The sequence below is a fragment of the Rhinoderma darwinii genome, chromosome 1 (assembly GCF_050947455.1).
Source record: "Rhinoderma darwinii isolate aRhiDar2 chromosome 1, aRhiDar2.hap1, whole genome shotgun sequence".
NCBI classification, from domain to species: Eukaryota; Metazoa; Chordata; class Amphibia; order Anura; family Rhinodermatidae; genus Rhinoderma; species Rhinoderma darwinii.
The window spans coordinates 266,148,201-266,171,810 of record NC_134687.1 but is presented as its reverse complement, the minus strand read 5'-3'; the positions used below and the strand labels follow the sequence as shown (position 1 = coordinate 266,171,810).

The window sequence follows — 23,610 nt, the reverse complement described above, 5'->3', positions numbered from 1 at the left end:
AAGCACACGTGCACACTGATACAGCCACTAACGGCTGCTGACCCAATCCATGCATTGAGAATTTTAACCATTTATGTTGGTTTTGTCTGTTTGCTGCATTAGCATAATAAAGTTTCTATTTTAAAATGTAACAACTCGAATGGTAGTTGGGAAACAGGGCCTCTTTGCCTCTGGCATCCGTTTTTCAATTGTTGTTTCAAACCTGCCAGCTACCAAGGGTCCAAACCTTTTCTATTTGTCTAATTGATCGGCACTCGGATACACAGTCCATGTCAGGCCGTGTAGACTCCACTTCCAAAGGATCCTACTCTGGCTTGGCAATCAGTGTTAGCCCTGTTTCTGTCATTGTTTCTGGTAATCTACCGTTTTTAGGATCTGTAGAAATGCAGGTAGTAACATATCTCCATATCGCCTGTATAACTCCATAGGAAATAGGCATGGCAGCCTGACTGCCTAGTGAAGACCCCCAGGTCTACCATCTTTGTACTCCTATTAAGCCTTTGAGAAACACGATATACTGCAATACATTAGTATTGCAATATATAGTGCAAGAGATCTGATGATCACCCCTTTTTTCCGTTTTCCCACTAAATAATTGTAAAAAAAAATTAAACAAACACAATTGGTATCCCAGAGTCTGTAAAAGTCTGAACTATTATAATATAGCCTTATTTAACATGCACGGTGTAAAAATAAAAATGTACCCCAAAATGGTACCATTAAAAACTGCCATAAATAAGCCCTCATACCGCTCAATCGGCAAAAAAATAAAAATGTTATGGCTCTCAGAATGTGGGGACACAAAATTTATTGTATTGCTTACAATTAGTAAAGTAGTAAAATATAAAAAAAATAATTAATAATTAATAATTTGGGATCGCCGTAATTGTATTGACCCACAAAATAAAGTTAATATCTCATTTTAACCCCTTCCCGAACTATGACGAATATGAACATTATAGAGCGGGGGGTGATGTTTGGGGCAGGCTCACGCACTGAGCCTGCACCATACACTGCAGGTGACAGCTGTGTATCACAGCTTACACGCTGCTCCAATAGCCAGAAACAGTGATAACGCTGCTCCTGACAGTTTAACTAGTTAAATGCCGTGGTCAATAGCGACCGCTGCATTAATACCGTTAGAAGGAGGGGCGGACCCCTCCGACATTCCAACGTGATCAGGGTGGACCGACGGTTGTCACGGCAGCCTGGGGGCCTAATAAAAGCCCCCAGGTATGCCTTCTGTCTGCCTTCTGTCTGGCTTAGCAGAAGCCTGTAGAAATGACAATATACTGCAATGCATTTATATTGCAGTGTACTGTACCAGTGATTTAACAATATAAATGTATAAATATATAAGTTTGGTATCACCATAATCGTATCGAGATACAAAATAAAGTTAAGTTGTCGTTTTTACCGCACAATGAAAACCGTAAAAACAAAACACAAAAAACTGTAGAGAAAGTTATTTTTCTTCCACCCCATAAAGAATTTTTTTTCCCCTTTCCCAGTACATTATGGTAAACAGGGAGATGCGCTGCCGACATGATAATAAAGTATGAGGACGAGCAATCGGAGTAACAACCGCTCGTCCCCATCCATAGCTCCGTCTGACAGGAGCAACTGAGCGCCGATCAACGAGGTCTCGGTGATCGGCGCTGGCTACACCGGCCGAATATCGGCAGGTGTAAAAGGGCCTTTAGCCAACCTACCACCACCGTTAGTCATATTGGCCGCTGTGTGTACAAGCACTCCCAGGCCTGTTTCCCATGGGTAGGATACGCTGCTTAAAAACTATGCATCGTATCCGACCTGGAACCTGCGGCACATTCTGTCTGGAATTGTTCGGCGGGAATTTCCGCTGTCGTAGAAATGTTAAAAACAACGTCCAAACTTACTTGGCCGTTGTCATTGTGACGTTTCCCTCCTTTGCCATCCAGGATGACACTACAGCCCACGTGACTGCTGCAGCCTGTGATTGGCTGCAGTGGTCACATGGGATGAGACATTATCCCAGGAGGCCGTTATGGAGAAAGAAGCAGGGAGAACTGGGTAAGTATGAATTTTTATTTTTTTTCTCAGTTATGACTTTTGCAATGGAATTGCTGTGATCGCGCTGCAAAAGTCGAAAAACACTTGGCTTTTTGTTGCAGGTTTTGCAACAGAAAAGCAACGAAAATGCAGCATAAATTGACATGCTACAGATTTAAATTCTGCACCACATGTCAATCGTTTCGCTGTGTTTTTTTTTTTCTTCAGCGTGGGCATGATATTTTCAAAATCTTATCCATTTCTGCTGCTACTGTAATTGCTGTGGAATTTCTGCACAGAATTCTGTTGCGGAAATTCCGCAGTGATTACGCTACACGGGAACACGGCCTTAGGGTGGTTTCTTTGAATTTTTTGTTTGATAAACTATTGCAAGGACAATTTGTTAGTTTGCTTTGTTCAATCACATTACCTTTATCTTTATATACTATTTAAAAGGAGATTAAATATTTCTATTTGCAAATATTTTTTAATTTTTTTACATGGGGTGTCCTAACTTTTCCACATCACTGTATAAATAATGAAGCAGAGGAAATGTATTTCTTGAAAATGAGTTAGCCATCAGATGTTCTGCATATGTTTACTTTTAGTAACTTACAATTTATAGATTTAGATTTACAAATTTAGTTTAAAATCCAATTAGAAATAATAACATATACCAAAGCCATAGTAATTATATAGATAGGTAATAAACCTCCGACCTCGGGACAATGGAGGAGAATATTAAACACAATGCTTCCTTATGAAAAAGTGGGTCTACCAACATAGAGGTTGACCCCAAAAACTCCTAAAGGTGTAGAATGTATTGTGTAAGTTCCCGTTAGCCCTTTCTTCTCCTACTGTAGGTCATTGGAAGTCCCCAGTGAGTATGTCCCTGGGATACTGGGAGAATATCGATAATGTATATAACCTTTGCTCATCTGGTCTATAACTGGGCAACCTCTGTAAATACTCTGTGTGAAATTGCCTAACAGAAGGTATTGATTTTCCATGCTGAGACTTTAGGTTAATAATCCCTGGAAAAAAAACCTTTCTTTTAAAAAAAACGGTAATGAAGCCCATATTTACTGCAGATCCTGATATTTTTTGTTTTATAGGCAATGGTTGAGACTGTTAACAATCTTCTGCAGCCACAAGCTAAGGATGCATGGCAAGACTTAACAGAAAAGGATCAAGTGCGGGCAGCAACGATGCTTCTTGACATAGTAGAAGAAGGAGCCTTTGTACTAGCTGATAATCTCCTAAAAACAGACATTATAAGAGAGAATACAGAAAATATTCGTAAGTTGAATGGATTCTGTCATGTTTTATTTTTTTGTCACATACTGAGTGGATTGGGGATATACAGATCTCCATTGACTGCACGCTTACATATTTATTAACTTTGCTTTCTCCATGTTTTGGCAATCAGCTCATCACTGTGACTCCAGCTTCTCTAACCAACAGCGATATCAGATGATCTGAAGCTGCATGCTGCTTCTCAATGTAGTATTACATGGCGTCCAAGTGAAATAATTGGACAACTATGCAATACATAGATGCTTTGATTCCGCAAGAGCTCTTCTTTCTTGCACCTCACCAATTAGGCTAATAGTGGGAGGTCTTGAGCATGTAAGTTGTTATCCAGATGTAATGACCCCTTTACCTTTAGGGGCATGGTTGGTTCTGAATGGTGTCAAGCGGTTAAGAGTCACAGACAAGGCAGCCTTAGCACAGTACATTTTCACAAACCTATTCTCGTAGTTTAAGCTCAGGATAAGTTGAAAGAGGAGGAGATAAAATGGATTCTTCCAGAAAATATAAAAAATAATTTAGAAGTAATTTATTGTACTGTATGTTTACTATTTTTGTATGTGTTATTTTTCTCCTATGTTGGATTGCAATTTGAGACAGAATATCTTTCCGGAAGTGGTATTCTTAATTTTTTTGACTTTAGTGTTTTTTAAAGGATGAATCTGCAAGTCTTTAAAAGTTATAAATTACTTACTGTTGTGATATATTTTTAAGAGAAAAGCTGAAGCATTTGTGATTACATTTCTAAGCTGAACCCACCCCCCCCCCCCCCACCACCACCACTAAAATACTAGTTTATAGCGTGGGCAAAATGTATAATTTTTTTTATATGTTTTTGCAAGATATCCAGCCCATTTTTTGAGGAAATACAGGAAAACATAATATGTAATATTGATTTAAAAAAACAGGGCAGTAATAATGTGTATACATCCGTCTAAAAAAGTATACATTTTCTAAGCATATAGAATCAGTGTGTAAAGGGATGTGTCCCTACATATATATATATATATATATATATATACACAGTGGAGGAAATAAGTATTTGATCCCTTGCTGATTTTGTAAGTTTGCCCACTGTCAAAGTCATGAACAGTCTAGATTTTTTAGGCTAGGTTAATTTTACAAGTGAGACATAGATTATATTAAAAAAAAATAAGAAAATCACATTGTCAAAATTATATATATTTATTTGCATTGTGCACAGAGAAATAAGTATTTGATCCCCTACCAACCATTAAGAGTTCAGCCTCCTCCAGACCAGTTACACGCTCCAAATCAACTTGGTGCCTGCATTAAAGACAGCTCTTACATGGTCACCTGTATAAAAGACTCCTGTCCACAGACTCCATTAATCAGTCTGACTCTAACCTCTACAACATCGGCAAGACCAAAGAGCTTTCTAAGGATGTCAGGGACAAGATCATAGACCTGCACAAGGCTGGAATGGGCTACAAAACCATAAGTAAGACGCTGGGTGAGAAGGAGACAACTGTTGGTGCAATAGTAAGAAAATGGAAGACATACAAAATGACTGTCAATCGACATCGATCTGGGGCTCCATGCAAAATCTCACCTCGTGGGGTATCCTTGATCCTGAGGAAGGTGAGAGCTCAGCCGAAAACTACACGGGGGGAACTTGTAAATGATCTCAAGGCAGCTGGGACCACAGTCACCAAGAAAACCATTGGTAACACATTACGCTGTAATGGATTAAAATCCTGCAATGCCCGCAAGGTCCCCCTGCTCAAGAAGGCACATGTACAGACCCGTCTGAAGTTTGCAAATGAACATCTGGATGATTCTGAGAGTGATTGGGAGAAGGTGCTGTGGTCAGATGAGACTAAAATTGAGCTCTTTGGCATTAACTCAACTCGCCGTTTTTGGAGGAAGAGAAATGCTGCCTATGACCCAAAGAACACCGTCCCCACTGTCAAGCATGGAGGTGGAACATTATGTTTTGGGGGTGTTTCTCTGCTAAGGGCACAGGACTACTTCACAGCATCAATGGGAGAATGGATGGAGCCATGTACCGTCAAATCCTGAGTGACAACCTCCTTCCCTCCACCAGGACATTAAAAATGGCTCGTGGCTGGGTCTTCCAGCACGACATTTACCCGAAACATACAGCCAAGGCAACAAAGGAGTGGCTCAAAAAGAAGCACATTAAGGTCATGGAGTGGCCTAGCCAGTCTCCAGACCTTAATCCCATCGAAAACTTATGGAGGGAGCTGAAGATCCGAGTTGCCAAGAGACAGCCTCGAAATCTTAATGATTTACAGATGATCTGCAAAGAGGAGTGGGCCAAAATTCCATCTAACATGTGTGCAAACCTCATCATCAACTACTAAAAATGTCTGACTGCTGTGCTTGCCAACAAGGGTTTTGCCACCAAGTATTAAGTCTTGTTTGCCAAAGGGATCAAATACTTATTTCTCTGTGCACAATGCAAATAAATATATATAATTTTGACAATGTTATTTTTTTTTATTTTTTTTATATAATCTATCTCTCACTGGTAAAATTAACCTAGCCTAAAAATTCTAGACTGTTCATGTCTTTGACAGTGGGCAAACTTACAAAATCAGCAAGGGATCAAATACTTATTTCCTTCACTGTATATATGTAGTGTGTATGTATATGTGTGTATATATATATATATATATATATATATATATATATATACACTTATATAATATGTATGTGTATATATAATACATATAATGTATCATGAGCCAGGGCTGTAGCAACACAGCCCTGGTCATGAATACGGTTGTAAACAAAGCAGGACAATTAGCATTGCCCTGCTTTGTTTGGAAACCATGGAGACAGGAGATAGTTATCCCCTGTCTCCATTTCAAATCTCCCGCGAGCACGGACGGTCTCGCGCGGGCGCTCATGAGTCAGCTGGTGATACCTTATCACCATGCCAACCCATGCTAGCCGGGGGCGAGCGCCACTCATCCCGCGCTACGACCGTACCGGCAGGGTTAAATAGCCCTGCGTTGGTACGCTCAGCAGCTGAAGATGTCCTCACCACTCCACCAACGAGCAGCAGCTGGGACCTGCCTGCCTCCCACACCACCGCGAACCGGCTCACCTCTCCTGTCCTGTCTCTCTCCTCCAACGACCTGCTCCTGTCTCCTGCTACGGCTACTGCTCCTGCTCCACGAAAGAGACACGCTAAGTATCAAATGTAGCAACAGCTACACTTAACCCTCTCTCTCCCTGTCTCCTCCTGCTGTAATCCTTCCTCTCCCTGGGTCCCTGTGTTAACTCTTACTGTCCCTAAGTATATTAACCCTTGCTCTCCCTGAGTCCCTGAAGTTATTGTCCCTAAGTTAACCCTTGCTTCCCTGAGTAACCCTTGGTGCCCTGCTGTCCTTGAGTAAGCTAACCCTTGCTCTCCCTGAGTCCCTGAAGTTACTGTCCATAAGTTAACCCTTGCTTCCCTGAGTAACCCTTGGTGCCCCTGCTGTCCCTGAGTAAGTTAACCCTTGCTCTCCCTGAGTACTGTCCCTGAAGTTAATCCTTACTACCCCTTGCAGTCCCTGAGTTAACTCCTTGCTGAACCCTGTTTACCCTTGCTGCCCTAAGTACCCTGCAGTGACCCTTGACCTGCACATCCCCAGGTACACAGAAACACATTCCCCTTGTTCCTCCTTATCTCGCCTTAACCCTTAGTGTATAGGGAATGTTATATTAGGAGGGAGTGGGACAGAGATAGTGAGCGTGTGATAATTACAAGTAACTTATGTGTATTGTGTTGTAACATAACTTCTGTGTATGTTTAGGTAAGTGGGTGGCGGTATAATTAGTATTGTGATACCGTGTTTATACTGTACTGTGATTAGTTACTGTATTTTATATATGAGAGTGATTACTGTATGTTAATAAATATTACCTTTATTTACTATACGGTCTTATTCCCTTGAGTAGCAGCAAAAGAAATTATATATACGTTAATATAAGGAAAAGGTAGGGGAACTAGGCATAACCCTAGTGACCCTGATTATAAAGGCGGTAGTAATAGTGGGTGTCACTAACCAGTGAATCCTGCTATTACCCCTCCCCCTTTAACACAGTGCTTGAGAGTACTGACATGTACATTGTATAAAATCAGTGCAGGAGTGTATATACAAATGTGTCTTTCCTTAACTTGTCTTATCAATAGGGGTATGTCATGATCTGTTGGTATTTGGATCCACTAAGCTGCACCACTGTAGTGGAGTAGCAGCTGGCGAAACAACAGTGTACCAAGTCTATACAAAGTACAAGCATAAGGGTACCTGCAATAGTCAGCAGCAGCGGCATACGCACAGATGGTACTTTCACAGGTGATGCAAAACATGGCAGGAGGTACCAGGCATGGAAAATGACATCAGACTTGGCATAAGACAGCAGGCGTAGCAGATGTCACAACACGACTCCAACACTAGAGAGGGCACAGGCACAAATACAGCACAGAATACTGGATACAGATAGCAGGGCACGGGAACACTGGGAACAGGATATGACTAAGGGACCATTTGCAAGACTAACATAGGAATACAAACAACGCTCAGGCAAGGAGTGAAAGGGCAGGGCCCTTTTTATAGACCAGGGTAATCTGGGAGTAATTGGTTAATTCTTTACTTGTGCGTGCGCTGGCCCTATAATAAATTATAATTAAATAATGGTATATTGTAATAGTTTGCAGCAATACCAATTTTGTTTATTTTTATATGTTTTACATTACTTTAGAGGAAAATGGGAATTGTGTTTTTTTGTAACTTTCTTTTTTTTTACTACTAATAACTTTATTTAACTTTTTTTTTACACCTTTTATTAGTCCCCCTAGGGGAATTGAACCAGTGATCTTTAGTGTAATAACTACAGGCTTCTGTAACAGCTCGATCGCTGTTCCTGTCCGTTAGTCCCGGGTGTCAGCTGTAATACACAGCTGACACCCGCAGTATATGGTGTGGGCTCAGCGCGTGAGTCCGCTGCCTTACATTACCCCATGCAACACAATGTGCTATTATGTCATGTGTGCGAAGGCGTTATGCAGCGGGTGGTGCAAATACGCATTTGAGGCCTATTTTGGAGATTTTCACAGCATTGGCCCACTATTGCAGGGCTCTGAGGTCAATAAGTAAAAACATAGTTCCAAGTAGTGACCCCTATTTTGCAAACTACACCCCTTAGGGCATATTAAGGAGTGTAGTGTAGTGAGCATTTTGACCCCACAGGTGGTTTTTTCATTAGAAATTAATGCCCAGCGGATGGTGCGAAGTAAAAATTTCAATTTTCCTATGATATGACATTTTAGCACACACAATGTTATGTCCAGTTTGTGCCACTGAAGACATATACTGCTTAAAATGTTAAGTGGGTTTTCCCGGGCATGGTAATGCCATATATGTGTACGTAAACTCCTTTTTGGGCATGCTGTAGGGTTCAGAAGGAAGGGAGCGCCATTTGACTTTTGGAGCGCAGATTTAACTTGGTAGTTGTTCTGTTTGGGGTTTTACTGGTATTTCAGTTTATAATGTGGGGGCATATGTAAGCGGAGTGCATCAAGGCATAATAAGGGCACATTCAGACATGGCAGAATTTTTCCGCTGCAAATGTTGGTGCAGATTCACGGCAATTACGCAATGAATCTGCAGCAACATTTGCATATTCGACAGGTAAATCAGACGTTGCGGCTATCACAGCGGACTTGCCACAGATTTCAGTTCTTGCATTGCAAAGGCTGAAATCCGTAGTGAAATTCTGCTGCTACTCCGCAACAAAATGTGCATGCTGCGGAGTGAAAATTCGGCACTGCAGCCTAATTTCTGCACCGTTATTTTTTGCAATGTCTAAACTAAGTTACCTAAAAATTTATAGAAACCATTGTAAAAAACGTCTGCTGCAGATTTCCACTGCAGACTGTAAGCAGCTGAATTCAACAGCAATTCTGTCACGTCTGAATGTGCCCTTAAAGGGTATAATAATGCAATAAGTAAATAATAATCCGCAGATGTGTGGCCAGTGTTGCACTGATAAATGGTTCTCAATCTTATCTGCTTTTGGAATGCTCTGTAACAATTTGTGTCACCATATTCTGAGAGCCATAACTTTTTATTTTTTCTGCAACTGAGCTGTGTAGGGCTTATTTGTTGCGGGACAATCTGTGACCAAGAACCAGCAATTCTGACATTGTTTTTTTTTTTTTTTTTTTTTTTTTTTTTACAGTGTTCATCGTGGGCTATAAATGCCATTTTTAATTTAATTTTCAGGTTGATACGATTACAACAATACCATATGTTTATAGTTTTTTTTGCAGCGTTTGCACTAGAAAATCACTTTTTTTGTAAATAATTGTATTTTTTGGATCACCATATTTTGGGAGCCATAACTTTTTTATTTTACGGTCAAAAAAGCTATGTAAGGGCTTGTTTTTTGCGGGACGGGTTGTAGTTTTTATTGGTACTATTTTGGGGTACATGCAACTTTTTGATCACTTTTTATTTTATATTTTTGGAGGGGTGGTGACCAAAAAATAGCGATTCTGGCATTGTTTTTTGAGTCTTTATTTTTCTTTTTTTTTCATTCATTATATTTTTATAGTTTGGGTCGTTTTGATGTTTTAATTTTTTCCCTATAATAAAAGACTACGTTTTTTTAACTTACAACTTTTATTTTTACACATCTATACAACATGTTTACTAACTTTTTAACTGTTTTAGTTTTTTGAAGACCTGCAGCACTGATCTCTGTTATAATACATTACACTACTATTACGTTATTTAACCCGCATGGTGAATGCCGTAAAAAAATAAAAATAAAAAACAATTCCAAGAATTTATGTTTTCTGTTCATCCTGCCTTCCAGAAAATGTGATAAAAATCAATCAAAGAGTTCTATGTACCCTAAACCCAAAATGGTAACAATAAAAACTACAAGTCGCCTCGCAAATAATAAGCCCTTATACAGCTATATTGGCGTAAAAAGAAAAGTTATGGCTCATAATAATAAATAATTTAGAAAAAAAAGTTTTTTTTATTGTGTAAAAGTAGCAAAATATAAAAAAACTATATAAATTTGGTATCACCGCATAACAATCCTCTGAATAAAGTTATTATGTTATTTTTACCAGATGGTAAATGGCGTAAATTTAAGAAGCAAAAAAGAATGACAACATTTCGGGGTTTTTGGCATTACCCCCCAAAAAAATAATAAAAGTTAATCAATAAATTATATGTACCCCAAAATGGTGCCATTAAAAAAATACTTTTCCCGCAAAAAAAAGAAATCCTTTTACAGCTATGAAAAATTAAAAAGTTATAGCTCTTTAAATACGAGAATGAAAAGATAAAAAAAAAATTGCTTGGTCATTAAGGCCTAAAATAGGCTGGTCACTAAGGGGTTAAGAGCCAACTTTGAGACTAGTGCTTCCACTCCTAACAGGCCATGAAAGAGTGGAGACCTAGCAAGATTATTCTTTTGGCATCCACTACAGGCAGACCTGGGGGCCTTTATTAGGCCCTCGGCTGCAATAAAAGACACCGACACCCTGCAATCTCATAGCAGGGTGCCAGTGGGGTGAGAGAGGGAGCTCCCTCCCTCTCTCCAAAATCACTTAGATGCAGCGCTCGCTATTGAGCGTCGCATCTAAAGGGTTAAACGGGCGTATTTTGATCCGCCCACTCAAGCAGCGATGCCCCAAGTTCTCAACTACCTCTGGTAGCTGAGAACAGGGAGTTTTAACTGCTCCAGGTGCCACAGACTTATTCTGATGCAGCGCCGTGAAAAGGCGTATGCATCAGAATAAATCCCATTAGTGGCCGCCGTGAAAAGGCGTATTGGCGGTCACTAATGGGTTAAAGGTACTAAAACATAAAAACTATGTAAATTTGGTATCACCGTGACCCACAGAGTAAAGATAATGCATCATTTTCAACATATAGTGAACACTGTAAAAACTAAACCCATAAGAAAATGGAGGAACTGCTGTTTTTTCCCAATATTAAATAGTACCATTAGAAAGTACAACTTGGCCCATAAAAATTAATCCCTCATGTCAATGTGACAACGAAAAAATAAAAAAGTTATGACCTTTTGAAGGCGGGGAGGAAAAAAGTAAATCATAAAAATTAAAATGAGTCTGGTCTTGTAATGGTTAACCAGGACATCATGGGGATAGCTATGGATTTAAGTTGCTTCTTCAACAGTCCTGGCCAAAAGTTTTGAGACTGATACAAATTTTGGTTTACACAAAGTTTCCTGCTTCAGTTTTTATAGTGGCAATTTGCATTAACTCTTGATTGTTATGAAGAGCAGTCAGATGAATTGCAAGTAATTGCGTGCCATTCTGTATAAAGAAATATGGTGAGGATGAGCCATTTACTCTAAATTTAGCGGAGGGGGTAGCATATAGAGTGAAGATAGAATTTATGAAAGTCAGGGGAAAACCAGATTTACCAAGGGTTTGGTGGCATAAACTGCCGGTCCACTCTGTCAAACGCCTTCTCTGTGTCACGTTGGGTACGTGGACCCACTGGACCGTACCGCCTTGACGGTATGGCAGCTGGCCAACAGGACACAGGTCACAGTCTATAGTTTGTATAGTGAACCTGTGGTAGCTCAGACAGTAGCAAGACCGGCTCGGCTGGGACTAGGCAGCAGGCAGGTGCCAGGCGTGGTATAGCAGAACAGGCGTGGTATACAGCACAGCACGACTTCAGCTCAACACGGTACTTGACAGGGATAGCACGGGATACAGGTTACAGGTAGCAGGAACGGGAAATACTGGGAACTGGACAACACTAAGAGACCATTTGCTTAGATAGACTAGGGTAACAACAACAAAGCTCAGGCAAGGGAGGAAGGGGATGGACCCCTCTTTTATAGTCCAGGGCTCATGGGCTAATTCTGTACTTAATTTCAGGTGCGCACGCTGGCCCTTTAAGAGCAGGCACGAGCGCGCGTGTGCACCCTATGGGACCCAGCCGGGAAAAACGGAAGTGAGCGCTGGCATCTCTTGAAGAGGAGATGGGGACCAGTGCTCACAGCTCCATGGCTACGGGCGTCAGGAGGTGAGTGAGCCTGACAGCCCACGGCCATGGGCATGACACTGCGTCAGTACTGAGAAGGCATAAGGAGGAATTTGACTGCTTATCGTATTGTATGGCCTGGAGCATTCTATTGGAATTATCCCTACCCTCCCTACCCTTAACAAACATTGTCTGTACAATCAATTTAGGCAAAAGGGGGGAAATTCTGTTCAGGAGGAGAACCTCAAAAAATTTCTTAGAATATTAGATGGAAAAAAAGTCTGATCCCTGGCTTTTCCCGTTAGGGATGGAAATTAACATTTCCTTGATTTCTTGCACCATGATCGGGGAGGTAAGTGATGAGAAATCTACCTCGGAAAAGGAGGGGGATTCCAAAAAACTATGGTTTGCTTGAATCCTTTCTTCGCGTAATGAGGATGACTCATGGAGACGAAGGTTGTAACGATCGGTGTAATAGGAGGAGAACTCCTTTGCAATATCATCAGTGTTGGTAAGTAAGGGGCCTTGAGGGAAACAAATTAGTTTCACATAGGTGCGCTCCTTTGCTTTTTTAACCAGTTCAGGACTGGGCTATTTTGATCCTTCAGGACCAGACATAGTTTAGTAATTTTTAGCACGAGTTAGTTAAAAGGCTATAACTTTTTTATTTGTTGGGCTAGCGACGTGATTTTTGCAATGTTTTTTCCATAGACAATGCAAGTTTCTTTTTTTTTTTTAAATCATTTTTATACACACCCTTTTTGCTATTTTATAATTTTTAGGCTTAACGTTTGAAAATAATAGTAAAAACATAAGCTTTTTTACATGTTAGCATTTTTTTTCTGGTAATAACATAGTTATTCAGCTGCCCGATAGCAACCCGTGCTGTCAATAGTTTATGGTGCGGCTTTTAAGGACCCCGACCGCTGGCCGTAAATATACAGCCAGTGGTCGGGAACCAGTTAATAAGAGCAGACATAACTTTGCCACCTCTTTCAAAATGGGCATAATGTTTATGACAGTCCTTTAAATATGAATGGGCCAATTTGACATCCAAAACATCTTTAAGCGAGCTACGGGGCGAAGATAAGGTCTCTTGCTCTTTGATTGCCAGGGACTTTTTGTGGAGCTTCTCTATTTTGGCTATTTGGGAGAGCAGGGAGGAAATTTGTTTCATGCACTGCTTTTAGTATATGTCCTCAGGGAGATGCACTCCCTTCTAATGTAAGCCATATGGGCCTCCCAGATTGAGGTCTTGCTGGTTGTCCATTTAAAGTTAATCGTAAAAAAAGATTGGATGCGATCTTGCAAGTTGTTTAGTAAATGTTTGATATCTAATAGAGTATCATTTAGTTTCCAACTCCAGTCTCTAAGGGGAGGGGGTCATAAAGCAATAGTAAAAGAAAGACTGAGGCATGATCATAAATAGTTATTGCTCATTTAGAAGACTCCACTATTTGGGGGACACATCTGCTGCTTACTAAGAGATTTGTTAAGATCTGTGAACATTTTAGAAGTATGTATTGTCCGTAACATCTACATGGAGGGTACCCCATATGTCTCTCAAGCTAAGGTCCTCAAAATCACGGTGCAACCCTTTCAAAGCATGATATAAATTGACTGATTTCTGCGAGGATAAAACCAGAATCAGGTTCAGAGTCAAGTTTAGATCTCCTCCCACCAACAGTAAAGGTAAAGGACAGAACATATTTCGGCTGCAAGTCCCAGACTGAACACACTGCAGCGAGCCAGCTCCTAGCATCATAGTTATGTACGACGCTAGGAGTCCCTGCCTCGCTGCGGGACAACGGTCTCGTACTGTCATCATGTTTTCAGAACGGGACAGTAGTTCCACGGAGATGCAGGGACTCCTAGTGTCGTACATAACTATGATGCTAGGAGCCCGGCTCCATGCAGTGTGTTCGGTCCGGGACTTGCTGCTGAAATACGTTCCGTCCTTTACGGACCAAACATGCTCGTGTGAATCCAGCCTAAGCCTTCAGAGAACACAGAGATGCAATACTTCCCTCAGCCATGCAGAAGTGCCGGTATTGAGAGTCGTAGAGTGGTACCCCAAAACCCCTCTTGCAGTCGCATCAGGTCTACCATCGTGGAACCAGACCTTGAATGCGGAATGGGATAAAACAGGAGTTGACCTACACGGAAATGTGTCTCTCACAGCAATAGTACATCTACATCTAAGTTTTGAGGGGCATTGCACCCCTTAACTAAATTAAAGGTGGCAATATTAATGGGTGAACCAGCCATGTGGGGCAGGTAATATCACAAACTGCACTGAGGAATAATGAAACGACATTATGCTTATTGCAGAGTCCTGGTAAGAGATACCATTGTGGTGTGACGGAATAGGTAAAGGATATGAGGAGAAGGGGGTGAAGGAAGACAGAGTTCGGACCTTATCGGGTGAACGACCAATAAGCAGGACTATTGGAAGGTGCCGTAACGGAAGCAGTCTACCAGAAAGGCAATAGAGCCCCATATAAAGCGATGGGCAAAGAGGGCTTAACCGTAGAAGACTTTTTTTTGTATTTTGCTGTTTATAAGTTCTATCTTTGGTGATAGAGGTTGTAGAAAAGAAGAGAAAGAAGAAAGGGGCAGGAGAGAGCAACTCGGAGAGAACAGAGAAGCACCTAGCACTTAGCATACATCCTGCAGCACACAATGGGATGAGCCCAGAAATAGATGGGTCACACACTGTAGATTGTAAGGATATGTCTGCGTCAAATGAGACAGTTCTCCCGTAGATTCCCGACTTGGTCAGGGGTTGGGTGATCTTGTCAATGGCTTCTTCGGCTTGGGAGATTTTGGTTTAGTTACAGCAGTCCAGGCTCACAGAGGAGAGAGGTCCAGCAGATCTTCAGGCATAGGCTGCCAAGAATCAATAGGCAACTAAACCATTTGTAGATATTTCCAGAGAGGTGTATGATCCACTGAGGTCTTAATCACTATTAAGTGACAATATTATCACAATTTTATGACTATCCGTAGAAACCATGAGCCCAAAAGGGAATAGTCAGCGATAACTTATTTTTTAGGAGTACAGTCTATCGGTAAGTGCTTTGAGAAGACGACGTTTCTGCAAAGCAGAAAGGTGCTAAGTCCTGATGAAACTGCAGGGTGGATTCCTAAAAAGGTGAAATCGCCTTTTTCTCGTTGGTGGCCAAGATGGCTGCCATTTGCAAGAAGCTGAGTAGGCTGCATACAATGTCCCTAGGACAGTCCTTCTGAGCTGGTTTGGGTCTGAGGGACCTGTGTGCTTTTTCAACTACAATCATGGTCGCCCTCTCTGAGAAAATATGCTTGGTCGTATTGGGTAGTCTCTGGAGCACAGGATTCAGGAACACCTCTGATGTGGATATTTTTCCTCCAGTTCTTGTTCTCTTGATCTCCTAGGAGTAAGAGGGTATGATAATTGTGGGAGTGTTGTTGGCACAGCTTTTTCTTAATCGCCACCCCAAAACTAATGAGCGTCTGCTGTGAGTACTCAAGGACCTCTACGCAGCCACCAATGTGGTGTATATTAGAATTACTGTCTGCCAACTTGTTTGCAATAGGAACGAGTGCGCGGGTTAGGGCCTTTTTCAGGAACCCTGGAAATGGAAAGTGTGTCTGTACATCCCCTGCTGCGCCTGGCCGCTCTCCTCGTCCGAGTCATCAGATGGTTCATCAGCACGGGCCTCCGGCACCATTTTTGCAGCTTGCGATGGAGAGGCAAGTTGATGTTTACTAAAGAATTTATCCATTTCTGGTTGTGAGCGGCCCGTCCGAGGGGTAGCAGAAAGGCCTTTGAATTTATCTTGAGTGGAGACGCAGCCCAAGATATGGCTGTTTGAAGTGATCCCCCTTCCCTCTAGAATGTGTCTCATACTTTGTGAAGCAGCTTCATGCTGATAGGATAGCCTCGGAGGCTGTGAGGTAGCTCCAACTCAGGAGAATCACTGCTGTTACCTTTCCAGTTGTCTAATAACGGCTCATTTACATATTTTGAAAAAAGCTCATAAATTTTAAAATAAAGTTTTGGGACACAATTTTCACTAGCATTATCAGTGTGACAGTGCCTATCAGATTATCTAGGAGATAGGGCATTATTAAACTTGTGTCAGAGCCTCTTTAAACAATTATACTGTGATAATCATTTTCATATGTAAGTTGAAACACAGCCATTAACTGTAACAGAAACAGCTGTGTAGGAGGTTTAAAACTGGGTGAGGAACAAAGGTAAAAAGGTAAGGTTGTGGAAAATATTTTCATGTCACAAGTCCACCATGGCAAGACTGAGCACAGCAACAAGACAAAAGGTACTTACAGTATACTGCATCAGCGAGGTCTCTCGCATGCAAAGATTTCATATCAGACTTGGGTTTCAAGATGTACTGTTCAAGCTCTTTTGAAGAAGAACGAAAAAAAGGCCAAAGTCAAGGACCACAGACGCAGTGGTTGGCCAAGGATGCTTAGTGCGGAAGATCAAAGACACATCATGCTTACTTTCCTTCAAAATCGTAAGATGTCCAGCAGTGCCAACAGCTCAGAACTGGCAGAGGCCAGTGAGACCCAGGTACACCCATCTACTGTTTGGAGAAGTCTGGCCATCAGTGGTCTTCATTGGAGAATTGAAGAAAAAATGCCATACCTTGGACAGGGAAACAAGGCAATGCGACTCGACTATGTAATTACACCTAAGTCATTTACAGATTAGGTGGCTCCCTCTGACACCCATTGGTAGCCCGTAAATGCAATCACGGGCTGCTGATTGTTTGCCAATCCAGCCACTGGCCTAACAAAAGCACCCAGGCCTGTGGGCGTGGCTTTGGCATGGCGATGTGAGGACGCATAATCTCGAGGCTCCGGACCCGGCTTACAGAAAATCGCCCATAGGGCTCACTTACCTGGCTTCTGTGAGTTATGACGAAGGGGAGGAATCGTAGGAGTCTTTCTGCTACTCCCTGTACCTCTTCCATCAGCAGATTTCTTTGTTACCGACAGGACGGGGCATCTCCGCAGCGCTCCTCCATCCCGCCTCTAGGCCTCAGTCAGACACCGCCATCACGTGTGCTCCCGCCGACTCCCTACTCCACTCGGACGGCAAGTGCCAGCAGTCGCTCCCCTGTGCGCCCTCCTGACATGGCGACACCAGAGATATGTCTGGGCCTTGATAATGAGCCTGGGATGGCTCCGCCGGCCCTGTCGGATGACTATCCTCCACTCCTGCCCCAGTGTGAGACCCGGCAAAACGGCAATGCAGGGCGGTACTGGCAGCGCCATTTTCTCCCGCCGCCTCACAGCTGTCTCCCCCGGAGGAACTATCGCAGCTTAGCCAGGGGACACCTGCTATCCTGAGAGGGCCACCCACCCCCTCTGTTGTTGAGGGGGACCACCAATCTGTCTTTTCTCCGGGTCCTCCACCTTCTATGGAACGGACCTTGACAGAGCTCTGGGAAATGGTGCGGGCCTTGCCCACAAAGTCTGACCTGGACCTACGTCTCTCGCGCCTGGAGGAAAAGTATGACAAGGCCATTCATGTGGTTACCCAGGAGGTACGTTCACTTACCGCATGTGTGGCGACATTGGAACGCCAGAACTCTGTTCATTCTTTGGACATTTTGGTCCTTTCTCAGACCCTGGACACTCAATATACCCTGGTTGATGTTAAAAATAGGAAGAGACAAAACAATTTTAAATTAAGCGGCCTGTCGGAATCAGTGCTTCCAGAGTGCCTGCATGATGCAGTGACTAATATCTTCAACAAGCTCCTGGATAGATCACGAGATATGGCCATCGAGCTGGATAAAGTGCATATATTGGCGGGCCCAAGGGCCAGAGACACCAATCGTCCATGGGCTGTAATATGCAGAGTTAATTTCTACAAACAGTAGGAGCACATTGCACGGAGAGCATGGGAGAAAGGGCCATACCCTATAATGGTTCAGAGGTTACCATTTTGCCTGATGTTTCCAGATTAACTCTCTACATTGACTCTCTACTCTCTAGAGCTGTACGCCCTTTACTGGAGGCTACTAAAACAGTGGGCGCTACGTTCCATGTGGGTCCATCCCTTCCACATCATACTCAGAAAACAGGGATTAGTTTGCTGTTAGATCTCCGGATGACTTGGAGGAGGCATTTAGGTTCCTGGAGATCCCTCCAGTCCTGTTGCCTGATTGGACTACGCCCCCAACGTCACTCTTTCCCTGGGGTGGTCCCTTTCCGGATCCAGCATGCCCAATCCTGCCTCGCCCCAGAGATGGCCCAGCCGAGATGCGGATACCTGTGAGGCGTTCCCAGCACAGAGACTGATCTATTACATCTTAACTGTATAGCCTAGCCCTTACATTGTGGGCCTTCGGTCGGTATTTCATGTGCTTATTTCCCCCTTTGCAGTGTAGTTCAGAGGTTGTCCCCGTCAGTATTCATGTTGGTTTTAGAACAGGGTATTCCGCATAGTACAATGACACGGGAGCACCTCTTCCTGTTGAATTTCCACGTGTCTCTCCTTTCAGGGGTATGGCGGTCTCCACAGAAGTCTCCATTCATGCCCGTTCCTTGCTTCTGTGTCTCCCTAGTTTGGCCGGGTACGTGTTGTAGGATGGAGCGGGGAGGATAGGTTGGCCACGGGGGGTATGGGTCCCAGGTGTCTTTCGGTTCGGATTCCCAACATAGTTCTTAGCATTGCCGCTTGCCTTATACTCCCTCTGACTATTGTGCCTCTGTCACTGACTGTGCCGTTCATGCTGATGGCACCACACGTGCTGTCCTAGGCAGCGGGGAGCCCCCCCTTGGGAATTAGAGTGGTAGATGGTTCTTTATAGGTGGGTTGGGATGTCCATACCTTATTTAGCCGGTTGGGTCCGGAGTATACTTGAGTTTATTTTGAACATACTTGTATGTTTTGCAGTTCTTTTATAATTTTGTCTTTTCACATCGCTGCCATTCTTCGTTCCCCATTAGGGTCCCGTGTTCCTGTGTCTCGATCTGAGGGTATTTTCCTTTTTAGGGAGACATAGTACACGACGCATTGTTGAGGGGTTTTGCAGGGGTTTTCCAGTGGTGCTGTCTTGTTACATTGTTCTGGTCTCTCTACCTCTTCTAAGGGGACTTTTTCTTTCTTTGTTTCTTTCCTTTCCCCTCTCTGTCTTCTTCCCCCCCACCATGTCTAACGTTAAGATTGTTTCCCTGAATGCACAGGGTCTGGACAACCCTGAGAAGAGGTCCTCCATTCTCTGTCTCCTCTGGAAGAAAAAAGCACAGGTGGCCTTCCTTCAGGAGACCTACTTTCGGGCTGATTGTATGCCGAAACTCACGGATTCACATTATACGGATGGGTATCACAGCATGTCCTCAGACTCTAAGACGAAGGGGGTCTCCATCCTGATTTCACGCTCTCTCCCTTGGGAACATGTGGGGACTCGCACTGATGGAGCGAAAAGGTATCTCTTCGTGAAAGGTAGGCTGGCCAACTCACTGTTCACACTGGCCTCGTTTTATCTCCCTAACTCTGGTCAGGTTGCCTTTCTAGAGAGGGTCCTAACGGAGTTGGATGAATTTCTGGAAGGTACTCTAATATTGGGAGGCGCCTTGAACATACCCCTAGATCCCACATTAGACTCCTCACGAGGGCACTCGGCCTTATCTAGGTCTGCCCATCGTCATATTTGTCGGTTGTTCCATGAACATAAATTAATTGATGCGTGCCATCTCCTGCACCCGTCGACAAAAGACTACACATTCTTCTCGGCTCCGCATAACTCATACTCCAGAATAGATTATTTCTTTCTACGCCATACACACCTTTCATGCCTCACGTCGGCTTCCATAGATGATATTACCTTTTGTGATCACGCTCTTATAACACTTAATCTCTCCTTCCCAATGGTCCACCCTCGTTCCTGGCAATGGCGTTTGAATGAATCGCTTCTACAGGAACCGACAGTATGAACAGATATAGGCGGCACCTACAGGATTATTTTGCCATGAATGTCTCCCCAGACGTTGACCCCCTTTGCATTTGGGAGGCACATGAGTGTGTAGTTTGTGGTTCCTTCATTCGCATTGGTTCTAAACTAAAGAGAGAACGTGCTGCACGCTTGTTTGATCCCTTGTCCTGAGTACATTTGTTGGAGCAGTCCCACAAGGTCTCCCTGGACCGAGATGTCGAGGCGGAGCTGGGGCAGCTGAGATTACAGGTTCGATCGCTTTGCCTTTCCAAGGCTAGGACTTCCTTAGCTAAATGCAGATGGCACTTTTATGAATTCAGTAATAAACCGGGTAGGACCCTTGCACGGGCATTTAGAAAAACCCGCTCTCGTACGTATATTCCCCATATTCACACCTCCCACAATCGGCGCCTGCATCTTCTCCATGACATCATGGAAACCTTTGGTGCCTACTACCACTCTCTATATAATCTTCCACGAGCCTCTTCGTCTTCTGATGGGAGGAGCCATCTGGAGAGAATTGAGTTCTACCTCCAGACCTCTGGGAGGAAACTTATCCCCCAGGAGGCGCTTGCCGTTTTGGAGGCTCCTATTTCCCCAGACGAGTTGTCGTGGGCATTGAAGGACTCCCCATTGGGGAAGGCGCCGGGCCCTGATGGTCTCACTTTGCAATATTATAAGGCCTGTTCTGACCTGCTTTCCCCTCACTTCCTACACGCCTTCAACTCACACACTGCGGGGAGCTCCCTTCCCCAAGATGCACTCCGGGCTTACATTACAGTGATACCCAAGAAGGGGAAGGATCCTTCCCTGTGCCAAAATTACCACTCCATATCCTTGTTAAACGTAGACCTGAAGTTGTTTACAAGAAATTTGGAGTATAGGCTGACCCCCCATTTACAAACGGTTATTCATAACGACCAGGTGGGTTTTATGCCTCTTAGGGAAGAGCGTGATAATATTTAATATATCAGCTGCTGCCTCAGCTCTGCCCACGTTCTTTCTGTCCACGGATGCAGAGAAGGCCTTTGACAGGGTGAACTGGGACTATATTGGACTAGGCACCTATATGATGCAATGGATTTAGAGACTCTACTCCTCCCCTTCGGCCCGGGTTAAGGTTAATGGACACTTCTCCTCCCCGCTCGCTAAATCTGAATGGTACTAGGCAGGGTTGCCCCTTGTCCCCCTTAATATTCATTTTATGGTTGGAGCCATTCTGGTGGCATGTGTGCTCCAACCCAGATATAGTAGGCGTTCCTCTGGGGGAGAGGTCCCACAAAGTCGTAGCATATGCGGATGATTTGCTCTTTTTTCTTACTTCACCCAGGATTTCCTTGCCTAATCTGATGGCGGAGCTGAGTAGATACTCGATATTGTCCAATTTCAAAATTAATTACCAAAAATCGGAGGCTCTCAATATCTCATTGTCACAGTCTCTTGTGAAGGATCTGATGGAGTCATTCTCCTTTAAATGGGCTAGGAATTCTCTTAAAATTTTGGGTGTCCAACTTACCAGTGATCTGTCTCGCCTTTATGCGGTGAACTACCCCCTGCTTCTTCAACGCGTAAAGAGCGATTTGGAATCCTGAACGACGGGCACCTTTACCTGGTATCAGTGTGCACAGGACTACTCTTCTAGTGAAGTTCTCAGTTGCTCAATGCTGTTTTTTTCGCTTCTGCTGTTGATGCTTTATGTTGGCCTGTGTGCCGATGTGTGTGCTTCCACATGTATGCACTTTATTATCTTTTGCTTGATATTGAAAATGGAAAATAAAAAAAAAGCCTCCAGGCCTGCCCCAACTATATTCCTAAAAGGCTGTGCCAGACACATGACCTAATAGATTGCCTGTTAGTTTTAAACTGACAGGCAGTAATTCTTTGGTATACTAAGTATACCAAAGCATTATATAAGCGATCAAAAGATCGCATAGTGAACTCCCCTAGTGGGACTTAGAAAATAATTAATGTCAAATAAAGATTATTTTAAAAGGCGGACAGTAAAAGAAAACAATAAAACCGTTTTTTCCATAAAAAGTGGTTTTATTTTGTAAAAGTTTAAAAAAAATACACATATATGGTATCGCCACGATCATAATGACCCGAACGATAATGTTAACATGTTAATTAAACCGCAAGGTGAACACTGTAAAAAAAAATGCAAAACACAATGGTGGAATTTATATTTTTGAAAAGCACCCCTAAAAATAAAAGTTAATCAATAAGTCAAATATACCCCAAAATGTTTACATCGACAGAAAAATACAAAATATTTATGGCATATACATATGTGGTATGCCCCTAATCGTAACTAACCCATAAAATAAGGGTAACATGTTATTTATGCCGCATGGTGAACGGCGTAAATTTAAAACGCATGTAACTATGGCGTAATTGCTTTTTTTTTCTATTAACCTTCCCAAAAAAGTTAATTAAAGTTAATCCAACAATTATATGTACCCCAAAATTGTGCCATAACAAGATATGTCATCCCTGCAAAAAAACAAACCTCATACGGCTATGTCGATGGAAAAGAAGACTACGAATGTAAACGTCTATCTTGGTTTGGTCATATTAATATCTTTGAGATGGATGTTTTACTAAGATTTCTTTATAGAGCCCTTAACAAATTTGTATGCGGTACTCTCAGATCACGTCTTGAACTTTCTGTTCTATATAGACCCAAATTGGTGGGGGGTACTGGTTTTCCGGACTTTAAAAAGTACCATCACGTGGCGATCCTCATGAGGGTGGCGGATTGGTTTAGCTCATTGGCAGGCAACTAGTGTGTGCGCATTGAGAGGGAGATGTCCACCTTGGCTTTGACCTCACTCCCGTGAATAGATAACCCCCATAAATGGATTGTCTCACTTCCCTTTCTCATGCGACAAGTTTTGGTGGTGTGGGATTGCACAGTCCAGACCACAGACCTTTCTCACAGACCAGGTCCGCTCTCTTTGCTTTTTGCCAATCCTGCCATTTTGCCTGCTGTGTGTACAGGGTAATTCATTGGTTGGCACAAGCAGGATAATGTTTGCTTGGTGCAGACTCTGTCTTCGACCAAGGGAATTTTGAAATTTGTGTCCTGGCCGGTAGCTACCCAGAGGGAAGACTGTCGTGGTTGCCATATCTGCAATTGAGGTCTATCCTCCATAGGGATTGTAATGCCCTTCTTCCAGATAGGACGCCCATGGAGTCCTTTCTACTTCAGTCTTTTCCCTCCTCCTGTCTTCTCTTATCATTCCATACACTCCTCCAGCCTTCTTAAAGCCTCTCCAGCTCAACTAGCCTTCACT

General features: G+C 43.0%; 1 protein-coding gene across 9 annotated transcripts in view; it reads left to right on the top strand.

Annotated features, from left to right (window-relative positions):
- The window catches only part of ADGRL3 (adhesion G protein-coupled receptor L3), a 2,099,109-nt gene that overhangs the window by 850,395 nt on the left and 1,225,104 nt on the right, over nt 1-23,610 (top strand). For all 9 annotated transcript variants that reach the window (XM_075863876.1, XM_075863871.1, XM_075863866.1 and 6 more), the window contains exon 12: nt 3,147-3,330. In XM_075863876.1, the coding sequence (XP_075719991.1) occupies nt 3,147-3,330 (184 nt within the window). The remainder of the gene's footprint in view (nt 1-3,146; nt 3,331-23,610) is intronic.